The 22,718-nt window shown below is 48.7% G+C and overlaps 1 protein-coding gene across 1 annotated transcript in view; it reads right to left on the bottom strand.

Moving 5' to 3' along the window:
• Nucleotides 1–7,977: 7,977 nt before the first annotated feature.
• The window catches only part of INTS9 (integrator complex subunit 9), a 69,948-nt gene continuing 55,207 nt past the window's right edge, over nt 7,978–22,718 (bottom strand). The window contains exons 12-17 of the mRNA XM_079968674.1: nt 19,749–19,920; nt 19,351–19,475; nt 18,136–18,303; nt 10,991–11,089; nt 9,920–10,057; nt 7,978–8,852 (exon numbers count right to left, since the gene is read on the bottom strand). Coding sequence (XP_079824800.1) covers nt 8,676–8,852; nt 9,920–10,057; nt 10,991–11,089; nt 18,136–18,303; nt 19,351–19,475; nt 19,749–19,920 — 879 coding nt within the window. The 3' untranslated portion in view covers nt 7,978–8,675. The remainder of the gene's footprint in view (nt 8,853–9,919; nt 10,058–10,990; nt 11,090–18,135; nt 18,304–19,350; nt 19,476–19,748; nt 19,921–22,718) is intronic.

The raw sequence follows: 22,718 nt of genomic DNA on the forward strand, positions 1-22,718 counted from the left end.
ATCTTTGAATTTGGAGCGAGCGGGGGGAGTGCAAAAAGGAAGTCCGCCGCCCCCTGTTGTAGATGGCTCAACGCAAGGATTTGACAACTAAGATCGAGAGATGAACTTGTTTACCTGAAAAAAAAATTTAACTTCACGAAGGGAAATTACAATAATTGTGCTGGAGGAGAAGACTGATTTGTGGGAACTAAAATGCAACCCCCCCGGGAACCAGGAACGATCCGCTATGAGAGACTGGTGAAGAGACACAGAAACTTTGACAGCTGTCAAAGTAGCTGTCAAAGCAGGAAAATAAAAGAGAACTTTGTTACGATGGCTTTGCTGGTTAGATTTGTTACAATTTGGACATAAATTATTGGAAATAAAGGCAACAAGTTATTTGACTTTTGGGTCTGATTTTGAAAGAAATTAAGTTACCATATTCCCTCTAGAGGGAGGCTGGGACATTGCAACAGTAGCAGCAAGTGGAAAAATACTATGAATTTGAGCAGGATCTGTTATCTCTTGGGAAAGCTGCAAAAACGAAGCATTATTTTGTCTACAGAGGTTTCTATACTAAAGGAGACAATGGATTTATCTATTGAAGAAAGGAAGGGACTTGACGCAAGTTATGTTCCTGAATAACAAAAGCCTCTGTGGAGAACAAGAAGTTTCTGAATTAGAAGGTTTCTGCAGCAGAGCAGGAAAAAGCAACCTGAGGAATAAGAGCTGGACCAAATTTGAAGCCGGAGTATTTGGAACATCCAGACTTTAAAAGGACCAAGAAATAGAATTTAAGTTAGACTCTTAAACATAGAGGTCTGGATGGAAGAACAATGAGTTTTTCTGAGAGTTTTTTCGAGATTGGACTTTCTGAAATTAAAAGCTATCAAAAGACGGCAAAGTGGAGTTGAGATATAGACGTGGATACACCAGGCTGGCAGTAGACAATGGATGAACTTTGGGGATTGGAACCGGGGAATGGGGGGGGGGAGATTTGGAATCCAAAGGCTGTAAAATTATATATTATTTCTTTCTTTTCTTTTTTCATGTTTGTTGTTTGAAAATAGGGGAATTCGTGGAAGGGAAATGGGGTCGATCTTAGGGAATTATATAAAATATAAGGAGAAATGGTTCATTAAGATAAATAAGATAAATTAATTTGGAATAAATGGGTTATTTAAAATTACAAATAAGGTTTTAAAATTTGGGGTAAGAATCTGTGGAATCAATTTAAGGGAAATGGAATACAAGAGGGGGAGGGGGGGGAAGTCCGGGAAAGATGCCACTGAAACCAAGTGTAAATCATATTTGTTTTTTCTTTCTTTCTTGCTATCTTTCCTTTTTATTCTGGAAAATTTTTAATAAATATTATTAAAAAAAAATAAAAATTACAGAGCAGATCCCTCCCCAAGAGGTTGACGGGGCTAGATGTCAGTAAGAAGGTATGCTTAATAGATAGAGGTCCAACGGAAACCTTTGCAGGTTTGGAAAGAGGGCAGTTCCGGGGAATTCCATCCAGCCCCATTACGGTTCTGGTTTCTTCCCCTGGGATCAAATGGCTGTTAGTGAGAGTGGAATAGGCAGCTCCCGTATCTAAGAGGCAATCGTAAGATTGGCCATCGATTTGCATAGTGCAGATTGGATCGGAGGATGATAGTTGCAAGACGGGGCAGAGAAAAGGGAAAGAGGCGGGATCTGCTTCTAGTTGTCAATGCGGTTGATATTCTTCCATCACCATTTCATGAGTTGGATTAGTGGTGCAGTTTGCCGGTTTGAAGGGATTTATAGGATCTTGAGTGGGGTTCCTGGGTCTTGGTTGTGGAAGGGGTGGACCCGCGCGATGTGGCGGCTGGGTTGTAGGTGGGATATATCCATATGAGGAGTTTGATTCCCTGGGCTTGGGGTAGACAGGGTCCCGATAATCAGGTCTGTATGTTTTTGTGTCCCTGTACTCTGGTCTTGTAGTTTCAGTTAGTAGGGGGCAAAATCTCCTTATGTGTCCTATTTCTTCGCAGTTGTAGCAAATACGGTGGTCTTGGGGTTCGGGTCCCCTTGGTTTGCTTTTGTCTTTGTAAGGGGGGACCCCTCCTGCATAAGCTAACACTCGCGGAGAGTCAGGCTTCTGATCTTTCTCCGCTCGTCCCTTGAATTAAAGACGGACTTGGCGATGGAAAGAATTTCGGTTATGGTCTTTCCATCGTACCCCAGGTGTGCGTTTAGGGCTTTCCTTATGTCTGCCGTCGCTTGGTCCTTGAAGAAGCCTTTAACTATGACTTCATGTTGGGGACTCTCCGGGTCTATCCCGCCCCAGGTCTTAATTGCAGATACCAAGCGGGAGTAATAGTTGGACGGGTGTTCTTCTGGCCCTTGTAGAATGGCTTGGACTTTTATCCAGTTTACGGTTCGCTGACCAGCAGCTTTGATTCCATCTAAGATGGCCTTTTAAAAAATCTTTAATCCCCATATCCCGTCAGTGGTGTTATAATCCCAGTCCGGGTCATTAAGGATTGTCTGGGCGGTTAGAGGGGTCATGGAGGCAGGTCGACCTGGTTGATAGTCCTCCCAAGTCAAGGCTTCCCCCGCTTTGGCTAATATCTCCCGTTTTTCCGCCTCATTGAAAAGGGCCCCAAGTAGCATATGCACATCTGCCCACGTGGGGTTGTGGGTTGGGAAGATGGTGGCCACCTGGCGGTGACATTTATTGGGGTCATCTCACAGGGATGTCGGACCAATTCATTAGGTCCGATGTAAGAAAAGGTTGATGTGTGAATACCATGCGGGGTGGGTCTCCTGCCCTCACTGGTGGTATGGGCAGTGCTCTCAAAGGGAAAGCGCCCTCTATTTCCCCATTTAGTAGGTTTTCCCTAGTTCGGGTCCTGCTGGAGACTGGTCCATCTGGCCCTTCGTTAGTAGATTGTCCATTTGGAAGGGTTGGTATATCTGAATTGGGATGTTCCTCCTCTACCCTGGATGTACTGGCGGAGGGGTTCGGCCGTGATAGAGTCACCTCTTCTCGGGAAGGGATAGCGGCTGGAAGGTCGATTGTTCCTTCCCCGGACCTGTTGTTTCCTCCATTATTTCCCGCCCTGTGTCCCGGCAACTGGGGCGCTCTAGGTTCAGGGTAGTAAAAGGGAACAAGGGTCCGATCTAGTTGTTCTTCGTGGGCCCTGATTTCATCATATGGGGGTGGCCTAGCCATTTTTAGAACAGCCATTTGGCGGGCGATTTGAACTTGCTGACGATGGAATAGCTCGCGAGCTTCAACGAAGAGGTTAAGTGGTAGAGCTGGCGAGGCTTTTCGTCGGCTAAAGGAACCATGAAGCGGCCATTGGGAAAGTGGTTCCAGGGGGTGGGTGAAAGCGACCCACGATATGTTACAGAGATCCCTCAGCTTAGATTTGGAGAGTCCCTTTCTCCCTCTCAACTCCTTACAATTAAGGAGGACAAATTGTAGAGGGGTATCAGAGTCCTCTCTAGAGCGGAAAGGCTTCGTAGAAGCCTTGTCGCCAGGAGGAGTCCAGTCAGAGTGTTGAGAAGCGTGGGCTCCCATTACTCTTTTCTACAAAATGGGGTTTCGCTAGCAATGCGTACTACAGACAAAAGGGTAGACAGACAAAGGAAAACAAACAAAAAAAGAGGGGCGGGAAAGGGTAGAGAAAAATAGAGTTCTTTCAGTAATTGAGGTACCTCGGTTTATCTCTATTGAACTTAATCTCGTCTATTTTTGAACCATAATTAACCTAACATCCATAACTCTCAAACATCAGCCTTGAATTCACGGGTCTCTTCCTCTACCCGATACTCAAACACAAATCCTAGAATTCTACTGCAGTACTGCTTACACAACTGGTCCTAGTGTGGGGCCCCAATCCATGAGCCACCCCTTCTACCCTTCACGACAGCCTCCTGCCTAGCCGTTGCGACTAAGTTCGGAACCCCTACTGGATGCTTGCGCAGTGCAATGCCAGATCAAGGCCCGAGAAAATGAAGGTTTGGAAAAGAAACAAACGACCTTGCATTCTCACGTACCCGGGTCATCCCTAACAAAGGTCGCCGGGCAGGAGGGGCGGCTTCATTTGCATAATTAGAGGAGAGAGAGAGAGAGAGAGAGAGAGAGAGAGAGAGAGAGAGCGCTTTGAAGGACGCCTCTGGACGACTCCGAGAGAGGGACGTCAGAGAAAAACAGTAAAGAGCCACGCTTTCCCGGACTCAATTCCAAGCTACCTTGGAAGCCTGGAGAGCGAGAGGGGTCGGTGCGCACCGACCCCTCTCGCTCTCCAGGCTTCAGGTTCCTTTCGACCTGCTCTTTGGGGCTGGCGGGGGAAGCCCACCACCAGCCCCAAAGAGCAGGTCAGGGAGCAGCGGCCATAGGCGCGCGTCACCTCTCCAGCCGGGAGAGGGTCACGGGGGGGCTGCTTTAGCCCCGTGCATGCTCTCCCGGCTGGAGAGGTGACGCGCGCCTATGGAGGCTCCTGCAATAAGCGCGCGTCACCTCTCCAGCCGGGAGAGGGTCGCGGGGGGCTGCTTTAGCCCCGTGCATGCTCTCCTGGCTGGAGAGGTGACGCGCGCCTATGGAGGCTCCTGCAATAAGCGCGCGTCACCTCTCCAGCCGGGAGAGGGTCGCGGGGGGCTGCTTTAGCCCCGTGCATGCTCTCCCGGCTGGAGAGGTGATGCGCGCCTATGGAGGCTCCTGCCATAGGCGCGCATCACCTCTCCAGCCGGGAGAGCGCGCGGGGGGCTAAAGCAGCCCCCCGCGACCCTCTCCCAGCTGGAGACGCGGGGCTGGGGCGGGGGAAGCCCGAGCTTCCCCCTCCCCCAGAACGGGACCCAGAGCCATGCCGAAGCTGCGCGCAGCTTTGGCATCGCTCTGGGAGCTTGCGGGGCTGGGGGAGGAGGAAGCCCTCCGCCGGCCTCCAAACCATGTCGGGAGACAGCGGGAGGGCGCGCTCCCGCTGTCCCCCGAGTTTGCGGGGCTGGCGACGGGGAGGAGCAGGCTTCTCCCCCCACCAGCCTTCTAACCAAGTCGGGGGACAGCGGGATGGCGGCGTTCCGCCTCCCCGCTGTCCCCCGAGCTTGTGGGGCTGGCGGTGGGGCTCTCCTGAAACCTGGAGAGCGAGAGGGGTCGGTGCATCCCACACGCCCCAGCTTGGAGGAACTACCAAGGAAAATGTTCTGTTCAGCTAAAGATTCTGGCCACAGACCCAATAAAATACAGAAATGGAGGCTGTGTGTCACCGGGGGAGGCGACAGAGACCTTGCCAGTGGGGTGGATGAGAATACAAAGCTTTCTTGCTTCCCCCCCACTCCAACGCGCCTCTGCTCACTCGCTCTGTGCCCCACTGAGCAGCTCATTGCAGGTTCTCGCTGTGGGCCCCAGTGGGGAATTTGTTACCGATTTCAGACATCAGCTTCTGTGTGCTGTTTCTGCACAGTGAAGGTCTCCAGCCCCTTGCTGTTCCAATTTGTTTGCATCTGTGTTATTTCAATTTAGCATAAATGTGATGGACGTGGAACCAGTGTCGCCGGCTGCAGCGAGGAATAAACAGCATCTCTTCTCGGGCTCCGAAATGGCAGTTCCTACGCCTGGGATTTCAGCCTTGCTCTGCGGGGCTCGCAGCACTGCGAAGCAAACTGGGTTGCACAGGGCGAGGGGGGGGGACACAAATCTTTCTCCCTCCCGCTTTGCAGGGCACCAGCACAGAAATCAGCAGCTGACAGGTTAAGGTTAAGGGTCCACCCCACCCCACCACCCTGAGCTTGTCAAACCCCCAAGTCTCAGCATCTGGGCAACACAGGCTTGCAAATTACGGGAACCGGTTTGCTAGCTGTGCAAATGCCTGCTCTTAGTTTGCACATAACGCATTTCCTCTTTTAAAATATTGGAATATGCAACTTGTCTGTGCTGCTTGAACACTGGATTTGGGCTGGGAGATGTGTGTTCGTGTGTGGAATTAAATTAAATTGGCTGAAAAGGCAAAGCGGCCTCCAGCCCCACCTATAACTGGCAGTACTAACACTGTGCTGCATTTCAGGGGTGTTGTAAGTCACAAAACTGGTCCAGCTCTACTTGTAACGAGATAATCAACTATATTGGCACATGCAGCACAATTTTTAAATGTTAAAAAAGGAGATGAGGAATCACATTTCCCATAGAGTGTAAAACTAGAGTCAGAGTCCAAACACCTTTTTTGTTTGTTTTACTGCTCTGTTGGAAGAGGACGGTGCTCCCCAGTCACAGACATGCAAAAATATTGGATCCAGACCACTGAACTATGATTGACATTTTCTTACCTCCTGCTTCCATGTCTATCCTAGCAGGTTATAAGCATGGATTGTGGGGGAAGCACTCATGCAGGCACAAACCTGTCTCCGCATTTTTACCGTTGCCTTCAGTTCCATGTGGACTAGCACCTTGCTTTTTGAAAGTGACAGCTGCGAGCCTGTGAGAGCTAATGAGCACCAATGTGCACAAATCCAGAATTCCCGGGGCTTTGGAATAAGCCTGTTAAAACTTGGAATGTAATTGGATTATTCCTTCCCACCTCTCTCTCTCTGCCCTGCAGTTAATAATGTATGGCGCCCAGGACGGAAAGGAAGTGGTGGAAAGCAAAAGCCATCAATTACCGACAGAACGAAACTTCTGCAGTCAACCAGTGAAGGATCGCTGCTGCCTTGACAGCAGGTTGCAGTAAAATATGGCTGTGATTAGAAATTGTAAATATATATAAGGCAGAGGGAAATCGGAGGCTATTAGGCAGGCGATTAATACAAGACTCAGACAGGTGTCACCACTTGCATGGTAGGCCGATGAGATGGTGGCTTCGAGGTTTGGCTATTCCCACAGCCGCCAATAACTCTGGTCTGATCTCTCCTTAATGGTCTCTCTTTTCGTTCGTTGGGGGAGCTCATTATGCATTTGGAGCCCAGATGTGCAAAGAAGAACTTTCTGACAGTAAGAGCTGTTTGACAGTGGAATTTGCTGCCAAGGAGTGTGGTGGAGTCTCCTTCTTTGGAGGTCTTTAAGCAGAGGCTTGAGACAACCATATGTCAGGAGTGCTCTGATGGTGTTTCCTGCTTGGCAGGGGGTTGGACTCGATGGCCCTTGTGGTCTCTTCCAACTCTATGATTCTATGAGGATGCTGGACCAGGACCAGGAGGAAAGGAGAAAGCACTGCCATCTTATCAGGAGGTCCATTCCTGTTGTGGCCCCCAAACCCTTTGGAATTCCCTCCCCGTGAACATACTACACAGGATCCAGAAAGGACCTGCAACTACCTTATTTTTCGCTCCATAATACACACTTTTTTCTTCCTAAAAAGTAAGGGGAAATGTCAGTGCGTCTTATGGAGCGAATGTGTGGTCCCTGGAGCCGAACTGCCCAGGGGCAAAAAGCAGATCGTGCTTTTTTTTTTTTAGAAAGAGGGAAGGGGGTGTTGAAACAAAACCACTGAGCAGCTGATCAGCAAGCGATTGGGAGGGAGATAAGGGACTCTAGCGATAAAGGAGGCTGCCTGGGAGGGGGCAGGTAAAAGCACATGGATCCTCAGGATTTTTGCATTGGGTCACTCCAAACTCACCATCAGATCACATAGCATGTCCATGGCTACAGCCTGCTCCAAATAACACATGCATCCACTGTTTTGTGGGGCCGCAATGGCGCAAAAACATGGTTACAAAGCACGGATCCACATGGATCCGCAGGATTTTTGTATTGGGCTACCCCAAACTCACCGTCAAATCACATATCATGTCTGTGGCCACAGCATGAACCACAAAATTCATACATCCACTGTTTCTTTCAGAATTTTTTTTCTTGGTTTCCTCCTCTAAAAACTAGGTGCGTCTTATGGAGCAAAAAATACGCTAATTCAAAACACTAGAGAGCTGGTTATCTGACCACACTCCTTAAGAAAAGCCTTTATTGATGCCCAATGCAGTCTTGGAAGCCCACAACAATAAGGTGGTGGTCTCTTTTAATAAAAAGGGGATAAAATATGACCGGGTCTCTCGGTTTTATTTTAGGGGGGGAAAAGCATTGCTTTGAGTAAACAATCATTATTACAACACAAAGGAGAACTGACAGGCGGTGGAAACACATCGTCACAAACAATCTTAAAGCAAAATACTTCATTTAAAAATAATAGGGGCTATTCCCTTCCAAAATAGGGGGGTGGGGTGGGGAGAGAAAATGCTTTAATTCAACTTTTGCCAAGCTGGTACCTGCCAGGTATTTTGGTAAACAACTCCCCCATGCTGGCTAGGGCTGATGGGAGCTGTAGTCCAAAAGTGTTGTTAAACTTTCCAGAGAATGGAACAGGAAACGCAGTTCATGAGCACTTCCTGTTTGTTTGTTTGTTTGTTTACAAAACTGGGGGCCCATGGAGGTCTGCTAAGCAGCCTGCTGGAATTCTACAAAATGCCCCAGTGATGTCCACTTTTGAGGTGGGGGGGGATATGGGATAGCTGCCTCCATCGTTGTGTCACGATTGTGGAAAGATTGTGCCTGTTTAATTATTCCCGGTTTTCAAAATGGCACGGCAGCCCTGGCAACCACACTCTGGAGAATCGTGCAATTTGTTGCCATTGTAAAATGAGCCTCTCTGCTCTCTCTGTGGGTCAGCAGCCCTTTCCTTTTTCTGACCCTGCCAAGGGGGGACGGGCACAGCGGCCGGACTCCAAGGCAGGCCAAGGCCTCAGAATTTCTGCAGGAATTTGAGGACCAGGTCTTGCAGCTTCACCCGGAGCGCCTCGTCGCTTTCGCACATGATGTGCGTGGAGTCCTCCTCGATGCGGATGAGGGTCTCCACGTCCTGGAAGAGCACGATGTGGCCTTTTGGGGTGTCCTCCACCTTCACGTCGCTGAAGCCGTGCTGCAGAGGGACAGGGAAAAGGGAAGGGGGGGGTGCTCAGCTGGCAAACCAGAGGCAGTGTGGCAAATGGCGGAGAATTTGCATTGCAGGGAGTTGGGTCCCTTTGGGTCCCTGTCCAACTCTCTGGTTTTATGACTCGGCATGAACAAAGGTCTACAGGGGTCGGCTCCCCTTGCCTGAATTACCGTATTTTTCGCTCTATAAGACGCACCAGACCACAAGACGCACCTAGTTTTTCGAGGAGGAAAACAAGAAAAAAATATTCTGAATCTCAGAAGCCAGAACAGCAAGAGGGATCGCTGCGTAGTGAAAGAAGCGATCCCTCTTGTTGTTCTGGCTTCTGGGATAGCTGCGCAGCCTGCATTCGCTCCATAAGACGCACACACATTTCCCCTTTTAGGAGGGGAAAAGTGAGTCTTATAGAGCAAAAAATACGGTATATTTATGAAACAATGAACAGGGTGGCGATACAATGACTGCTGCAATCAACACAAGATAATATCACCAAGCCTAAAAAAATGAAAAATAAACATCCATAAAGATGGCAAAAGTAGTTTCTTTCCCCAATACATTTTATCTTAACAAACTGAAGGACATCGTCCTCTTTCTATGCTCCTCCTGATGGAAACTTGCAGATGGGGACAGCTATACCCCTGCTTTTAGCCTTGTATGCCTCCTTCCTGCAACTCCTGCCACCAAGCTGGTGTCAAACACATTGTTCTGCTTTCCTTTGGCCCACATCAGTGAGGCCGAGAGGGGGGTCTTGTTGTCCGAGCAACCCAGGACCTACAGACACACTGCCCATCAGGCTGGCACCCCAGGGAGGTCCCTTTGGTACTGCTGGCACAGCGGTTTGACTTCACCCCTGTAGGTGCACTCCATTGTCTCTCACCCCCGGAGGCGCACTCCATTGTCTCTCATCCCCGGAGGTGCACTCCATTTCCTCTCACCCCTGGAGGCACACTCCATTGTTTCTCACCCCCGGAGGCACACTCCATTGTCTCTCAAGGCGGACGGGTGCCAACCGCCTCCCTGATGCTCTGGCCGTGAAGGCAGCCGCTGCTTACCTTCTCCAGGGTCTGCACCAGCTGGTCCATGGGGATGGAGCCGCTCAGCAAAGGCTTGACGGGTTTTAGCTCCGGAACTTCATCTGCCACCCGCTTCCTCTTCTTGCCCCCTTGAGGCTGCGGAGGCTTGGGGGGGAGCTGTTGATGCAAAAGGAGATTGACATACAGTTTTATGTTTTTATTTCTGCAAACTGTTCAGAGATGGTTGAAGCACATGGAGTTTGCCAGGTTGGGGAAGTCTGAAGCATAAAAAAGGATTGCCTTCTCCCGCTTTAAAACCATGTTGTCGCTTTAATTGTGCATTTAATTGTGCATTAATTAGTTGTCGCTTTAACTGTGCCCTAAACGGCCTCGGTCCAGTATACCTGAAGGAGCGTCTCTACCCCCATCGTTCTGCCCGGACACTGAGGTCCAGCTCTGAGGGCCTTCTGGCGGTTCCCTCACTGCGAGAAGCCAAGTTACAGGGAACCAGGCAGAGGGCCTTCTTGGTGGTGGCACCCACCCTGTGGAACGCCCTGCCACCAGATGTCAAAGAAAGCAACAACTACCAAACTTTTGGAAGGCATCTGAAGGAAGCCCTGTTTAGGGAAGCTTTTAATGTTTGATGCATTACTGTATTTTAATACTCTGTTGGAAGCTGCCCAGAATGGCTGGGGAAACCCAGCCAGATGGGCGGGGTAGAAATAATAAATTCTAAATTGTGGAGATTTTTTAGAGGGTGAGGGGGACTTTCAGCTTACCTTACTTCTGAGCTGTTTATCGTGTGTGTGTGCGCACAGAAACACAAGTCAAATAAACAGCAATAAAAATGAATAGGTTTGAGCCCCAGGACCCCTTCTCGGCTTCCTGCTGTTTGTTCCAAAATGGAATTGATTTTGATTAAGGGGTTCAGCTTCTCTTGAGAACCTCAGCACACACAAAAAAGAGAAACGTTTTGTCCCAGGGGTTTTGCTGGGATTTGGTGAGCGCAACTGCTGGTTAACGAACTGGGAAACCCTAGGGATCGGAGACACGGGGAGCGGCCTTCACCCAAACCCGCCCCCTGCCAGCACCCCAGTATTCACACCCTACCTGAAGCACATGTTTGTTGTCTTTTGTGTGCAAAACAGCCGTAACGGTCGCCAAGGATATCCCCGGCTTCATCTCGGTAGGCACAAGCGAATCTGCAAGCTGGAGAAAGAAAGATGGAGCCAATTTATACACACACACACACACACACACACACACACACACAAGGAAATTTAGCCACTTCAAGTGCCATCAGGCAATTTGATTTTCCTGAAAACCAGTAGGATGCAGAACACTCCTCCCACAGAATGCAACTTTTAAAGCATGCAGGGACCCTGGAAGCCTCCAAAAAGGGATTATTTGCACAACTGCCACCTCTTTCTTTCTTTCCCTGCACCCTGAGGTCATATATTAGAATACACAGAATGAGCAAGGATGACGGGAAAAATTAAGAGATAATACAGAAGAAATGTTTATTAGAGAGTGGGACGTTTACAGAAAATATCTGAAAGGGCATTGTAAAAATGTTAATTCTCTGGCAGGCTTAGACTGACACCTGTATGAACACAGAAAACCGTATTAAAATAAAAATTTGGGAGAAGTATGCAGTGATAATGAAAAGTGTGCTACTCAAAAGACCCTTGATGGGGTGACTGGAAGTCACAGTAGAACTTGTGATGTAAGAAATTAACTTTTTTTTTTGTAATTTGTAGTATCCTTTGGTTTTTTTTCCTTGTTGACTTTTTTCTCTTTTTTTACAATCAATGAAGCAATTAAAAAAAAAAGACTTTTGCTTTAATTGTGACCCTGAGCCTATTTCTCAGCTGTTGCTTCGTTAAAGGAGTCTTATGGATTGCAGTTGTTTCGCTGATGAGTTGTTAATTATTCTATGTTGGCTTCCCAGTATGTTTCTGAGCAGCGCTGCCCTGGGGTCTGCCATTAAGAGGAAGGACGAGAGAGAGGTCGAGCGAATGCAAACTGGAACCTCTGTATTCTGTGGCCTGGAAGGAACGTGGGAACAGCAGAGGATCCGGCCTGCGGTAGATGGGCAAGCGTGATCTGTCCTCCCCCCCCTCCTTTCCTTTTCGGGGGCGGAAGTGTGCCGAATGGAGGCTTTTAAATTTTTTATTAAAAAGCCTTTCATCACAGACATCATTAAAGCCATTTTGCTGCTACAGGGACCGTAATGAGTCTCCAGGGCTGCTTGAAAACGTTTAAGGAATAAAGCAGGGAGGTGCCTTTGCCTAGGCTTTCATAAACCCGTAGAAGTTAATTTCCCAAGGACACAGTGGAAAGGGCGGAGGCGCTTGCCAGGCAGGGGGCACGATGGTGGCGGGCAGCTTGTCTGGCACTGAAGGATGGGCAGGGAGAGTATCGCAACCCACATTTGAACGGCTCGAGTCACTGAGTGGGCTTGGGAACCGGTGAGCTGGGCGGAAAATTGGTCTGACTCACGGAACCATAGAATCGTGCAGCTGCGAGGGACCCCAGGGGGCTATCCAGTCTGACCCCCTGCAAGTCCAGAGAAGCGGACACGGAGCAATGGTTCCAAACTACAAGAAAAAAGATTCTGCTCCAGAGAAGCGGACACGGAGCAATGGTTCCAAACTACAAGAAAGAAGATTCCACCTAAACATTAGGAAGAACTTCCTGTCAGTGAGAGCTGTTTGACAGTGGAATTTGCTGCCAAGGAGTGTGGTGGAGTCTCCTTCTTTGGAGGTCTTTAAGCAGAGGCTTGACAACCATATGTCAGGAGTGCTCTGATGGTGTTTCCTGCTTGGCAGGGGGTTGGACTCGATGGCCCTTGTGGTCTCTTCCAACTCTATGATTCTATGATTCTATTCTATGATTCTATGATTCTAAGTCAGGAATCACAGCTAAAGAATCCCTGACAGATGGCTATCCAAATTGCAAGGAGGGAGAGTCCACAACCTCTGGAGGGAGACCGTTCCACTGTCTGTCAGAAACTAAAAAATGGGAAGCGTAATGCTGGTGGTCAACAAAAGAGGTTTAAAGACTCTCTCAAGGCAAATCTAAAAAAAAGTAGTATAAACACCGACAACTGGGAAACACTGGCCTGTGAGCGCTCCAGTTGGAGAACAGCCTTGACCAAAGGTGTCATGGGCTTTGAAGACGCTCGAACTCAGGACGAAAGGGAGAAACGCGCTAAGAGGAAGGAATGCTTGGCAAACCCTCACCGTGATCAGGTAGGTTAAGGTAGAGAACCCCTGGATGGTAAAGTCCAGTCAAAGGCGACTATGGGGTTGCGGCGCTCATCTCACTTTCAGGCCGAGGGAGCCGGCGTTTGTCCGCAGACAGCTTTCTGGGTCATGTGGCCAACAGGACTGAACCGCTTCTGGTGCAACAGAACACTGTGATGGAAACCAGAGCGCATGGAAATGCTGTTTACCTTCCCGCTGCAGTGGTACCTATTTATCTACTTGCACTGGTGTGCTTTCGAACTGCTAGGTAGGCAAGAGCTGGGGCAGAGCAACAGGAGCTTACTCCCACCTGGAAACCTAAGTCCCCACTGTGGAAGGACGTGTGGATCCAGAATTGGCCTCCACCATCACAGACACACTGTTAAGAGTGTGTTCATTGAATACCATCTTACTTGGCTACAAGAGATTGCCAAAGAAGACTGTCAGAAAGTTCTCCCTAATGTTTAAGGCGCTTTCCTGTGCACAGCCCATCACTTTTGTAGTGATCCCAGCTGCCACCGCAAAACCCCATATAGCTTTAACAGCAGGGGTTTGGAGGGAAGTTTTGTAGTGTATTTTCCAGGTGGAAATGGCTCTGCTCGGGCAACTTTTTGATTCGGTCAAAGAAATACAAAGCGGGAACGAATAGGTATTTTTCCATGGGTGTCAAGAATTTCTCAAGCAAACCAAAATCTTCCCACTGGGAAATTAAACATAGGGGGTACAGACCACCCCTAGGTAGTGCCCATTCATAAGTGGGCTCCCTCTGAATGGGGCTGACTTTTACTGTTCAATGCAACTCCCAACTCACTGAGAGCCAGTGTGGTGTAGTGGTTAAGAACGGTAGTCTTGTAATCTGGGGAACCAGGTTCGCGTCTCTGCTCCTCCACATGCAGCTGCTGGGTGACCTTGGGCCAGTCACACTTCTTTGAAGTCTCTCAGCCCCACTCACCTCACAGAGTGTTTGTTGTGGGGGAGAAAGGGAAAGGAGATTGTTAGCCGCTTTGAGACTCCTGAAGGGGAGTGAAAGGCGGGATATCAAATCCAAACTCCTCCTCCTCCTCTTCTTCTTCTTCTTCTTCTTCTTCTTCTTCTTCTTCTTCTTCTTCTTCTTCTTCTTCTTCTTCATTGTATGACTCCTCGGCTTAACGGGACCAGAGAAATAAGCACATTTCGAGAACAGCTAAGTACATGGAGAGTCTGCTGCAAGGGGGGCAATTATTTTCCCAATTAGAAACACGCTCCTGGACTCGGAGTTCCAATTCAGGCAAATGGGCTCTTTAAATGCAAATGAGCATATCGGCGCTCCCTTCTAAATTGGATGGGGAGATGCAGCAGTGGGGGCAAGCCCTGCGTTCGTTAGGGAAGCTAGTTAATTGCACACAGGGCTCTGTGTTGCGTTTTTACACCCTATGCTAAACGACACCCCTTTGAGCTGCAATAAAAGGGGGGGGCAGTTTCAGCTTGTGGGCTCTTTCTAAAGTGGTGCAAAGTTTGTTTGCAAGGAAGAAGGCAGTGCTTTAGATCAGAGGCTGAACTGGATTCCATCAGATTCTTCAGAGATCACGCAAGGCTAGTCTGTGAATCATTGCAATACAGTGGTACCTTGGTTCTCAAAATTAATCCTTTCCAGAAGTCTGTTCCAAAACCAAAGCGTTCCAAAACCAAGGCGTGTTTTCCCATAAAAAGTAATGCAAAGTGGATTAATCCGCTCCAGACTTTTAAAAGCAACCCCTAAAACAGCAATTTAACATGAATTTTACTATCTAACGAGACCACTGATCCATAAAATGAAAGCAATAAGCAATGTACTGCAGTCACACTATCAATCAATCAATCAATCAGTAAGTAGCTGAACTGGGTTCCACACAGTCACAAAAACAGAATAAAAAGAGCTGCCGAAACAAAAAGGCAAAATAAATAGCAAAACAGACAGACCTCAGCGTAACACTCAAAACGGAAGTGTGGCACTCAAATTGGAAGTGTAACACTCAAAACGGAGCACGTTTACCTTGCAATAAAAGTTCGCAAACCGGAACACTTACTTCCGGGTTTGCAGTGTTTGGGTTCCAAGCTGTTTGGGTACCAAGGTGTTTGAGAACCAAGGTACCACTGTACTGGAATGATGGTCATCTTCAGATATCTGAAGAGCTGTCACAAGGAAGAGGGAGCAAGCTTCTTTTCTGCTACTCTGGAGTTGCAAGAAAGGAGATTCTGACTAAACCTTAGGATCCTCCTTTCTGGCGGTAAGAGGCGTTCAGAGGTGGAACAAACTACCTGGGAAGGTGCTGGGCTTTTAAAGCAGACGTTGGGTGTCCATCTGTCAGGGATACTTGAGCTCTGATTCCTGCGTTTCGGGGGGGAGACTAGGGGCCCCTTCCAACCAGGATTATATGTCTTTTTTGTGGGCTGTGCGGTTGCCAGGCAAAACAGAGAAATGGCTCCCTCTTTAGGCTAATGCATACTATGTGGCAGCTGACTCCTCCAAGCACCTTGAACGCAAGTCACATGAAGCCGCCTGGATTGGGACAAAAACTAGCCTCAGCTGCCAGAAATGCATACAGACAGCTTAGCTAAAAGCAGCAATTGGGGTTTGGACCTGGGTGGCGATGAACCTGCTGTCTTGCAAGCCGTGAAATGCTTAAATCATGGAATCATCATATTCTTTGGCGATCCCTCGTAGCCGAGTAAGATGGTCTTCCATAAACATGGTTTTAACAATGAGTCCGTAAGTGACTGTGGAGGCCAATTCTGGATCCACACATCCTTCCACAGTGGGGACATAGGTTTCATGGTGAGAGCTGATCATGGTGAGGGTTTGCCAAGCATGCCTTCCTCTTAGCACGTTTCTCCCTTGCGTCCTGAGTTTGAATGTCTTCAAAGCGCATGACACCTTTGGGAAAGGCTGTTCTCCAACTGGAGCGCTCGCAGGCCAGTGTTTCCCAGTTGTTGGTGTCTATACTACATTTTTAAAGATTTGCCTTGAGAGAGTCTGAGAACCTCTTTTGTTGACCACCAGCATTACGCTTTGGTCAGGGAACTGCCATTGGCTCTCAGGCGAGGAATAGCAGGACAGTTGTGTTACAGGGAGCCTCCAAAAAGCAGTTCCTCTTCCGGGGAGGAGGAAAGCCCCACCTCTAGTGGGGAAGAGGAGGGGAAGGACCAGAGGATTCTGGTGGGAGCCTTAACACCACTCCTGGGCAAGCCGGACAGGAGGGAAACACGCCCTTGCCATCGCCCGTTCTGCGCAGTAGCCTAAGGCGCAAAGAGGGAAGGAGAAGGTTGGGAATAACAAAACTCCTATGTTGGAGGAGGTCCAAAAATAGACCATTCCCGGATTCTGCTAGCGATTGAGCCAGACATGAGCTTTGGGCGTCTTCACTGTAAATAAAAGGTAAAGGTACCCCTGCCCGTACGGGCCAGTCTTGACAGACTCTGGGGTTGTGCGCCCATCTCACTTAAGAGGCCAGGGGCCAGCGCTGTCCGGAGACACTTCCGGGTCACGTGGCCAGCGTGACATCGCTGCTCTGGCCAGAGCCAGAGCCAGAGCCGCACACGGAAACGCCGTTTACCTTCCCGCTGGTAAGCGGTCCCTATTTATCTACTTGCACCCGGAGGTGCTTTCAAACTGCTAGGTTGGCAGGCGCTGGGACCGAGCAGCGGGAGCGCACCCCGCCGCAGGGATTCGAACCGCCGACCTTTCGATCGGCAAGCCCTAGGCGCTGAGGCTTTAACCCACAGCGCCACCTGCGTCCTCACTGTAAATAGTTTGCACCAAAATAAAACCTGTAAAACACAGGTTTGGAGTCCTGCCTGACAGCTTTCCATTTTTAAGTTTGGAATAGAGTAGTTGCTTTGGAAGACGATCATCAGGCATCCGCACAACATGACCAGTCCAACGAAGTTGACGTTGAAGAATCATTGCTTCGACACTGGCGATCTTTGCTTCTTCTTCACTCACAAGGGTCATAGGAATATGCAGGCCCATTCACCATGACAAGGTGATGATCCAGCGAGTGGGCACAGAATCATATGTCTCAAAGGAGCCACCAGGGGTCATTGATGGTCCAACATGTGTCCATGTAGGAATTGCAACTAAATCAGGCGGTCCCAATCCTTGGCATATCCAGGCAGGTCTGGGAATGTCCTGTCTGAAATCCTGTGTCGGTGTGAACACCCTGGTTTCCAAAGGTTTGAGGAGCCGTGGCTCAGGGCGACAACACCTGCTCTGCATGCAGAAGGGCCCAGGTGCAATCCCCAGGTTCGGGGCTGGGATCGAATCCTGCCTGAAATCCCAGAGAAGCTGCTGCTGCTGCTGCTGCTGGCCGGTGTGAACAACACTGAGCTAGAGGAACCAAGGGATTGGTGCAGGATAAGGCAGCCCCCTGGGTTCCTCACTACGTTCCCCTCAGACTTGAGGAATTCTCTCCCTCTCCCCACCCCCGATGGTTTCAAGAAGCAGGGAGGAAACAAGAAAGCTCTTAAAAGGTAAAGGTAAAGGGGCCCCTGACCATTAGGTCCAGTCGTGGCCGACTCTGGGGTTGCGGCGCTCATCTCACTTTATTGGCCGAGGGAGCCGGCGTACAGCTTCTGGGCCATGTGGCCAGCATGACTAAGCCGCTTCTGGCGAACCAGAGCAGCGCACAGAAACGCTGTTTACCTTCTCGCCGGAGTTAATAAATAGATACCTATTTATCTACTTGCACTTTGACGTGCTTTCGAACTGCTAGGTTGGCAGGAGCAGGGACCGAGCAACGGGAGCTCACCCCGTCGCGGGGATCGAACCGCTGACCTTCTGATCGGCAAGCCCTAGGCTCTGTGGTTTAACCCACAGCGCCACCCGCGTCCCTCTCTCCATCATAGTTCGGCTGTCTACACTGCCTCCCTCTTCCCTGTAAGCTACAGGAGAAGCGGGAGGCAATCTCCACCATTCCCCCTCCTCTTCATTCCAGTTCCTGACAGTTTCCCCTCCACCTCCACCCCATACCTTGGTTTGTCTTCACTCACCTCTGGCGTGATTTCAATCTTCTCGTAGCGGCGTTTGAACGGGAGGGTCAACACCTCGGCTCTGCGGTAGGACATGGGTGGGGGCAGACAGTCGACCATCAAGTCCGTGCGGTGGGCCTGGGTGGGAGGGGGCTGGGTGTACTGCTCCGGACAAACAACGTGGAGAGGCTGCCGGGGGGAGGGAGGGAGGAAAATAAAGAGTCTAGGGACAGACAGACATCCATGCCCTGATCCGTAAGCCCCTGTGGTAGATGCCTTGTTATAATTTATTACATTTATTTTATACGTTGCCCTTCATCCAAAGATCACAAGGCGGTTTACATGTACCAAATCAAGAATCTCTTTCTTCTTTAAAAAAATAAATAAATTTACTTATTTGGTTTTTCAAATTGAAATTTTGCAATCATATATTGAACATAGATCATAAAAACAAGATTCTAAGGAATCTCCTGGACTTCCATCCCCTCCTTTGTGGGTCTGATTATTCATCATTTCCTCCTGCATCTTTTATAACAATCTAAATCTTTTAGATCTCCGCTGTGTCCAGAATTCACTCTTAAACAACAAGTGATATTCCAGTCCTAGTGACAATTTTAACTGTCTACAATGGTCTTTAATATAAGTTATAATTTTTCCCCATTCCTTATGGTTGGCGGGGCGCAGCTTCCATCCTAAGCCTTTGCGGGGACTGCTCTCCTCCCGAGGAGGCTTGGGAGAGAAGCTGCACGCCCGCCAGCCTGATGGTTGGCGGGGGGCAGCTGGCAGGCGTGCAGGGAAAGGGGAGGCGGCCAGCAAAGTTGCACAGGCCCCCCACTTGCTGGGGCACCCCTGAGAGGCCGGCACCCTGGCGCGACGCACCATGGGAAAGACGGCTCTGACGATGACGGTCAGATAGGTTCAACAATAGAACCCATTGCCTAGGAAGGGTAAGTGGCCTCTCCTGGTATGCAGGTCTTCAGGCAGAGGCTGCCACCTGCATCAAATTTGCGGTTGGGCCAGGTGACCTTCCACCCCCTGTTCAACTCTTATGATTCTACAACGCACAGCTGTTGTGTTTTGGAAATGGCCAAGTGTTTGGGTCAGGAATGGGGAGCCTGTGGGCTTTGAGATGCTGCCATGTCCCACCATCGCTGGCCGTGGAAGGCCCTAGCCTTGGTTTAGTGGAAAAGGCCCAGCTTGGCCCTGTTAAGTGGAGAGAGGTCTGGCCTGGTGTACCTGGACTTCTTTGAGTAATTTGGAGACCTGGATGAAGTTCAGCCTGGTGTCGATGGGGCAGTAAACGCATTTCATAGCCAGCGGCTGGTATGGAGCCAGGGCATCGAGATAGGAGAAGTCGGGCTCTGTAAATGGAAAGAGAGAGAGGGATTCGGACAAAACACACGCAAACCTTGGGGAAGGTCTCCTCCGGTTTGGAGGAAACAACAACCAAACGGAAACAATTTCTACGTAAATCATAAGATCTAAAACTAAAGATACAACAATAATATCAATAACAGCAACAACTATCTCAACGCCCCCCGTAAATAATACTCCAGCCCAAGAATCTGTTCAACAGCCTCAGCTTTTGTAGCTGGAGTCAGTCTGCACTCCACTCTCCCAGGCCAGGCTCTTACCTGTAAATATAATGGTGTTGAGGCTGGACTTGCCCCACAGCTCCATGAAATGCACCACGTCCCCAAACCGGAGCGAGGGGTGTCCTGTGAAGACCACGCAGGGCTGCTTGAAGTCGTTGCTGAAGTCTCCGTGGATGCTGGGGTAATGCTTCAGCTTGTTGGTCTGAATGAGCTGGAAAGAGAGAAGGGAGGCTGTCAGAAACCTCCTTTCCCTTTCCCGCGTTCTTCCTTTATTGACGTTCGAGCACCGCTCTTGACGCAAGTTATTTATCACTACCTACAGAATCGGCTCGCGTGCCTCTCTTGCACGCAAACGTGTTCAAAGCGTCCTGGCAAAAACGCGTGCCGATACGTCCCTGCAAAAAGAGCCGTGTGCTAATTCATTCCAAAGCATAAAGCGACGATCCAAACGAGTGATTCGTCTTGATAGCTTTAAAATAGTAGTTATACAATCCATGCTAAAACACTCTTTCAGATTGCAAGGGAAGCTCGTGTATTAGCAACCAAGGTTATAGCGATAATCATACAGTGGAACTTCGGTTATCGAACGTCTCCATTGATGAACATTTCAGAACCCGAACGCCGAAAACCCGGAAGTAAACGCTTCCATTTTCGAATGCGCCTCAGAAGTCGAACGGCTTCTGCGATGTGTCCCCACCCAATTTTCACCACTGAAATTGACATTCTCCCTTTGTGCCTCGGTTGTCAAACGTTTTGGAGGTTGAACCGTCTTCCGGAATGGGTCTTGTTTGACAACCAAGGTTTCACTGTACTGTATATTGAGGGGAATGATAAAACTTTCATTCTTTTAAAAAACCAGAAGCATTTTTACTTGGTCAAAACAAAATAAAAAAATTCCTTCCAGTAGCACCTTAAAGACCAACTAAGTTAGGGACTTCCGGGTTGGCGCCATCGCCGAATGGCGGACTCCCTCCGAGCTCCGGAGGGAGCCTGCTCGGCAGGGGCTGGGTTCTACCGCGCCGGCGACGCGGGGACCCTTAAAAACTATGGGCGCTGAAACCCATGGGCATGGTGACTCGGCGGGCACCGTTTGCGCCCCCCGACCCACGAAGGAGCCTTTTTAAAGGCTGCGGAGCGGGTGACAGGGGGGGTGATGGTGCTGTGAGTCCTCCGCTTCCCCTGCCGAGCGAAGCCGCATGCCATTCGACGGAGAGCGCTGACTTCTTCCATTGAAAATTTGGACTTTAAAAGAATAACCTGTGAGTAATTGGAACTTGGATTAAAAAAGGGGAAAAATTCTTTTTAAATTCGGAGCGAGCGGGGGAGGTGCAAAAAGGAAGTCAGCCTCCCCCCTGTTGTAGAGGAGCTAAAGCAAAGGATTTGACAACTAAGATCGAGCGCAACCTTTTTTTTTTGATAAAGTTATTAACTTCGCGATGGAAAATTATAAGACTGGGCTGGAGGAGAAAAGTGGAATGTGAACTAAAATGCAACCCCCCCCCCCCGGAAACCCCGGGAGCGATCCGTAAGAGCGCCGGGAGAGGAGAAATAGAGGTTTTGACAGCTGTCAAAGGAGCTGTCAAAGCGGAAGAACAAAAAGAGAACTTTGTTACGAGGACTTTGCTGGTCACATTTGTTACAAATTGGATATAAATTGTTTAAAACAAGGAATAATAAGTTACTTTGACTGTTGGGCCTGATCGGGAAGGAAACTGAGTTATTATAATCCCTCTAGAGGAGCTGTGGGACACTACAAGTATTGTTGGCATTGAATTTGAATAGGACTTTTTATCGCCTGGGAAACTGCAGAAATGGAACACTATTTTGTCTACAGAGGTCTACACACTAAAGGAGACAATAGATTTATCTATTGAAGAATGGAAGGGACTTGATGTAATGTTTTGTTCCTGAATAACAAAGCCTCTGCAGAGGAATTAGAAACTTTTTGGAATTAGAACATTTCTGCAGGAGAGCAGGGGGGAAAAAAAAGAGGAGGAAAGAGAACAATAAGAACAACAAGAATAACAAGAACTGGATAAAGTTGGAAGATAGACTCCTTCCAAGATCGGACATGTGAAATCAAAGATGACCAAAAGACGGCAAAGACTAATAAAAAGACGGCAAAGCGGATTGGTGAAGGACTGTGGTTTAGATGTGGGAGCTCCAGGATGACAGTAGACAGTGACGGACATTGGGAACGCAACCGGGAAGGGGGGGAGGGAAATTTGGAATCCAAAGGGTGTTAAATTACATTTTATTCTTTTTTCTATTTTTCTGTTTATCTTAATCTGTATTGCATATTAAAGAGGGGAACTCGCGGAAGGGAACAGGTCGATTTTAGGGGATGGGAAAATATTTTTTAAATTGGGCCAAGGATAATAATTTTAAAATTTGGGGTAAGAATTTGTTGAATCTATTTGAAAGAATTGGAATACAAGAGGGGGAGGGGAGGGGAAGTCCTGGAAAGAAGCCAATGAAAATAAGGTTTTAAATTTGATGTTTTTCTTTTTTTGTTATATTTGAAAATCTTTAATAAATATTATTTTTTTTTTAAAAAAAGACCAACTAAGTTAGTTCTTGGTATGAGCTTTCGTGTGCATGCACACTTCTTCAGATACCAAAAGAGGATTGGACAAATCCATGGACAAACCCATTATCTGAAGAAGTGTGCATGCACACGAAAGCTCATACCAAGAACTAACTTAGTTGGTCTTTAAGGTGCTACTGGAAGGAATTTTTTTATTTTGTTTTGACTATGGCAGACCAACACGGCTACCTATCTGTAATTTTTACTTGGTATTATAGAAGAAAAAGAAGAAGAGTTTGGATTTGATATCCCGCTTTATAACTACCCGAAGGAGTCTCAAAGCAGCTAACATTCTCCTTTCCCTTCCTCCCCCACAACAAACACTCTGTGAGGTGAGTGGGGCTGAGAGACTTCAGAGAAGTGTGACTGGCCCAAGGTCACCCAGCAGCTGCCTGTGGAGGAGCGGAGACGCGAACCCGGTT

This window comes from Podarcis cretensis (assembly GCF_951804945.1).
Source record: "Podarcis cretensis genome assembly, chromosome: 3".
Lineage (NCBI taxonomy): Eukaryota > Metazoa > Chordata > Lepidosauria > Squamata > Lacertidae > Podarcis > Podarcis cretensis.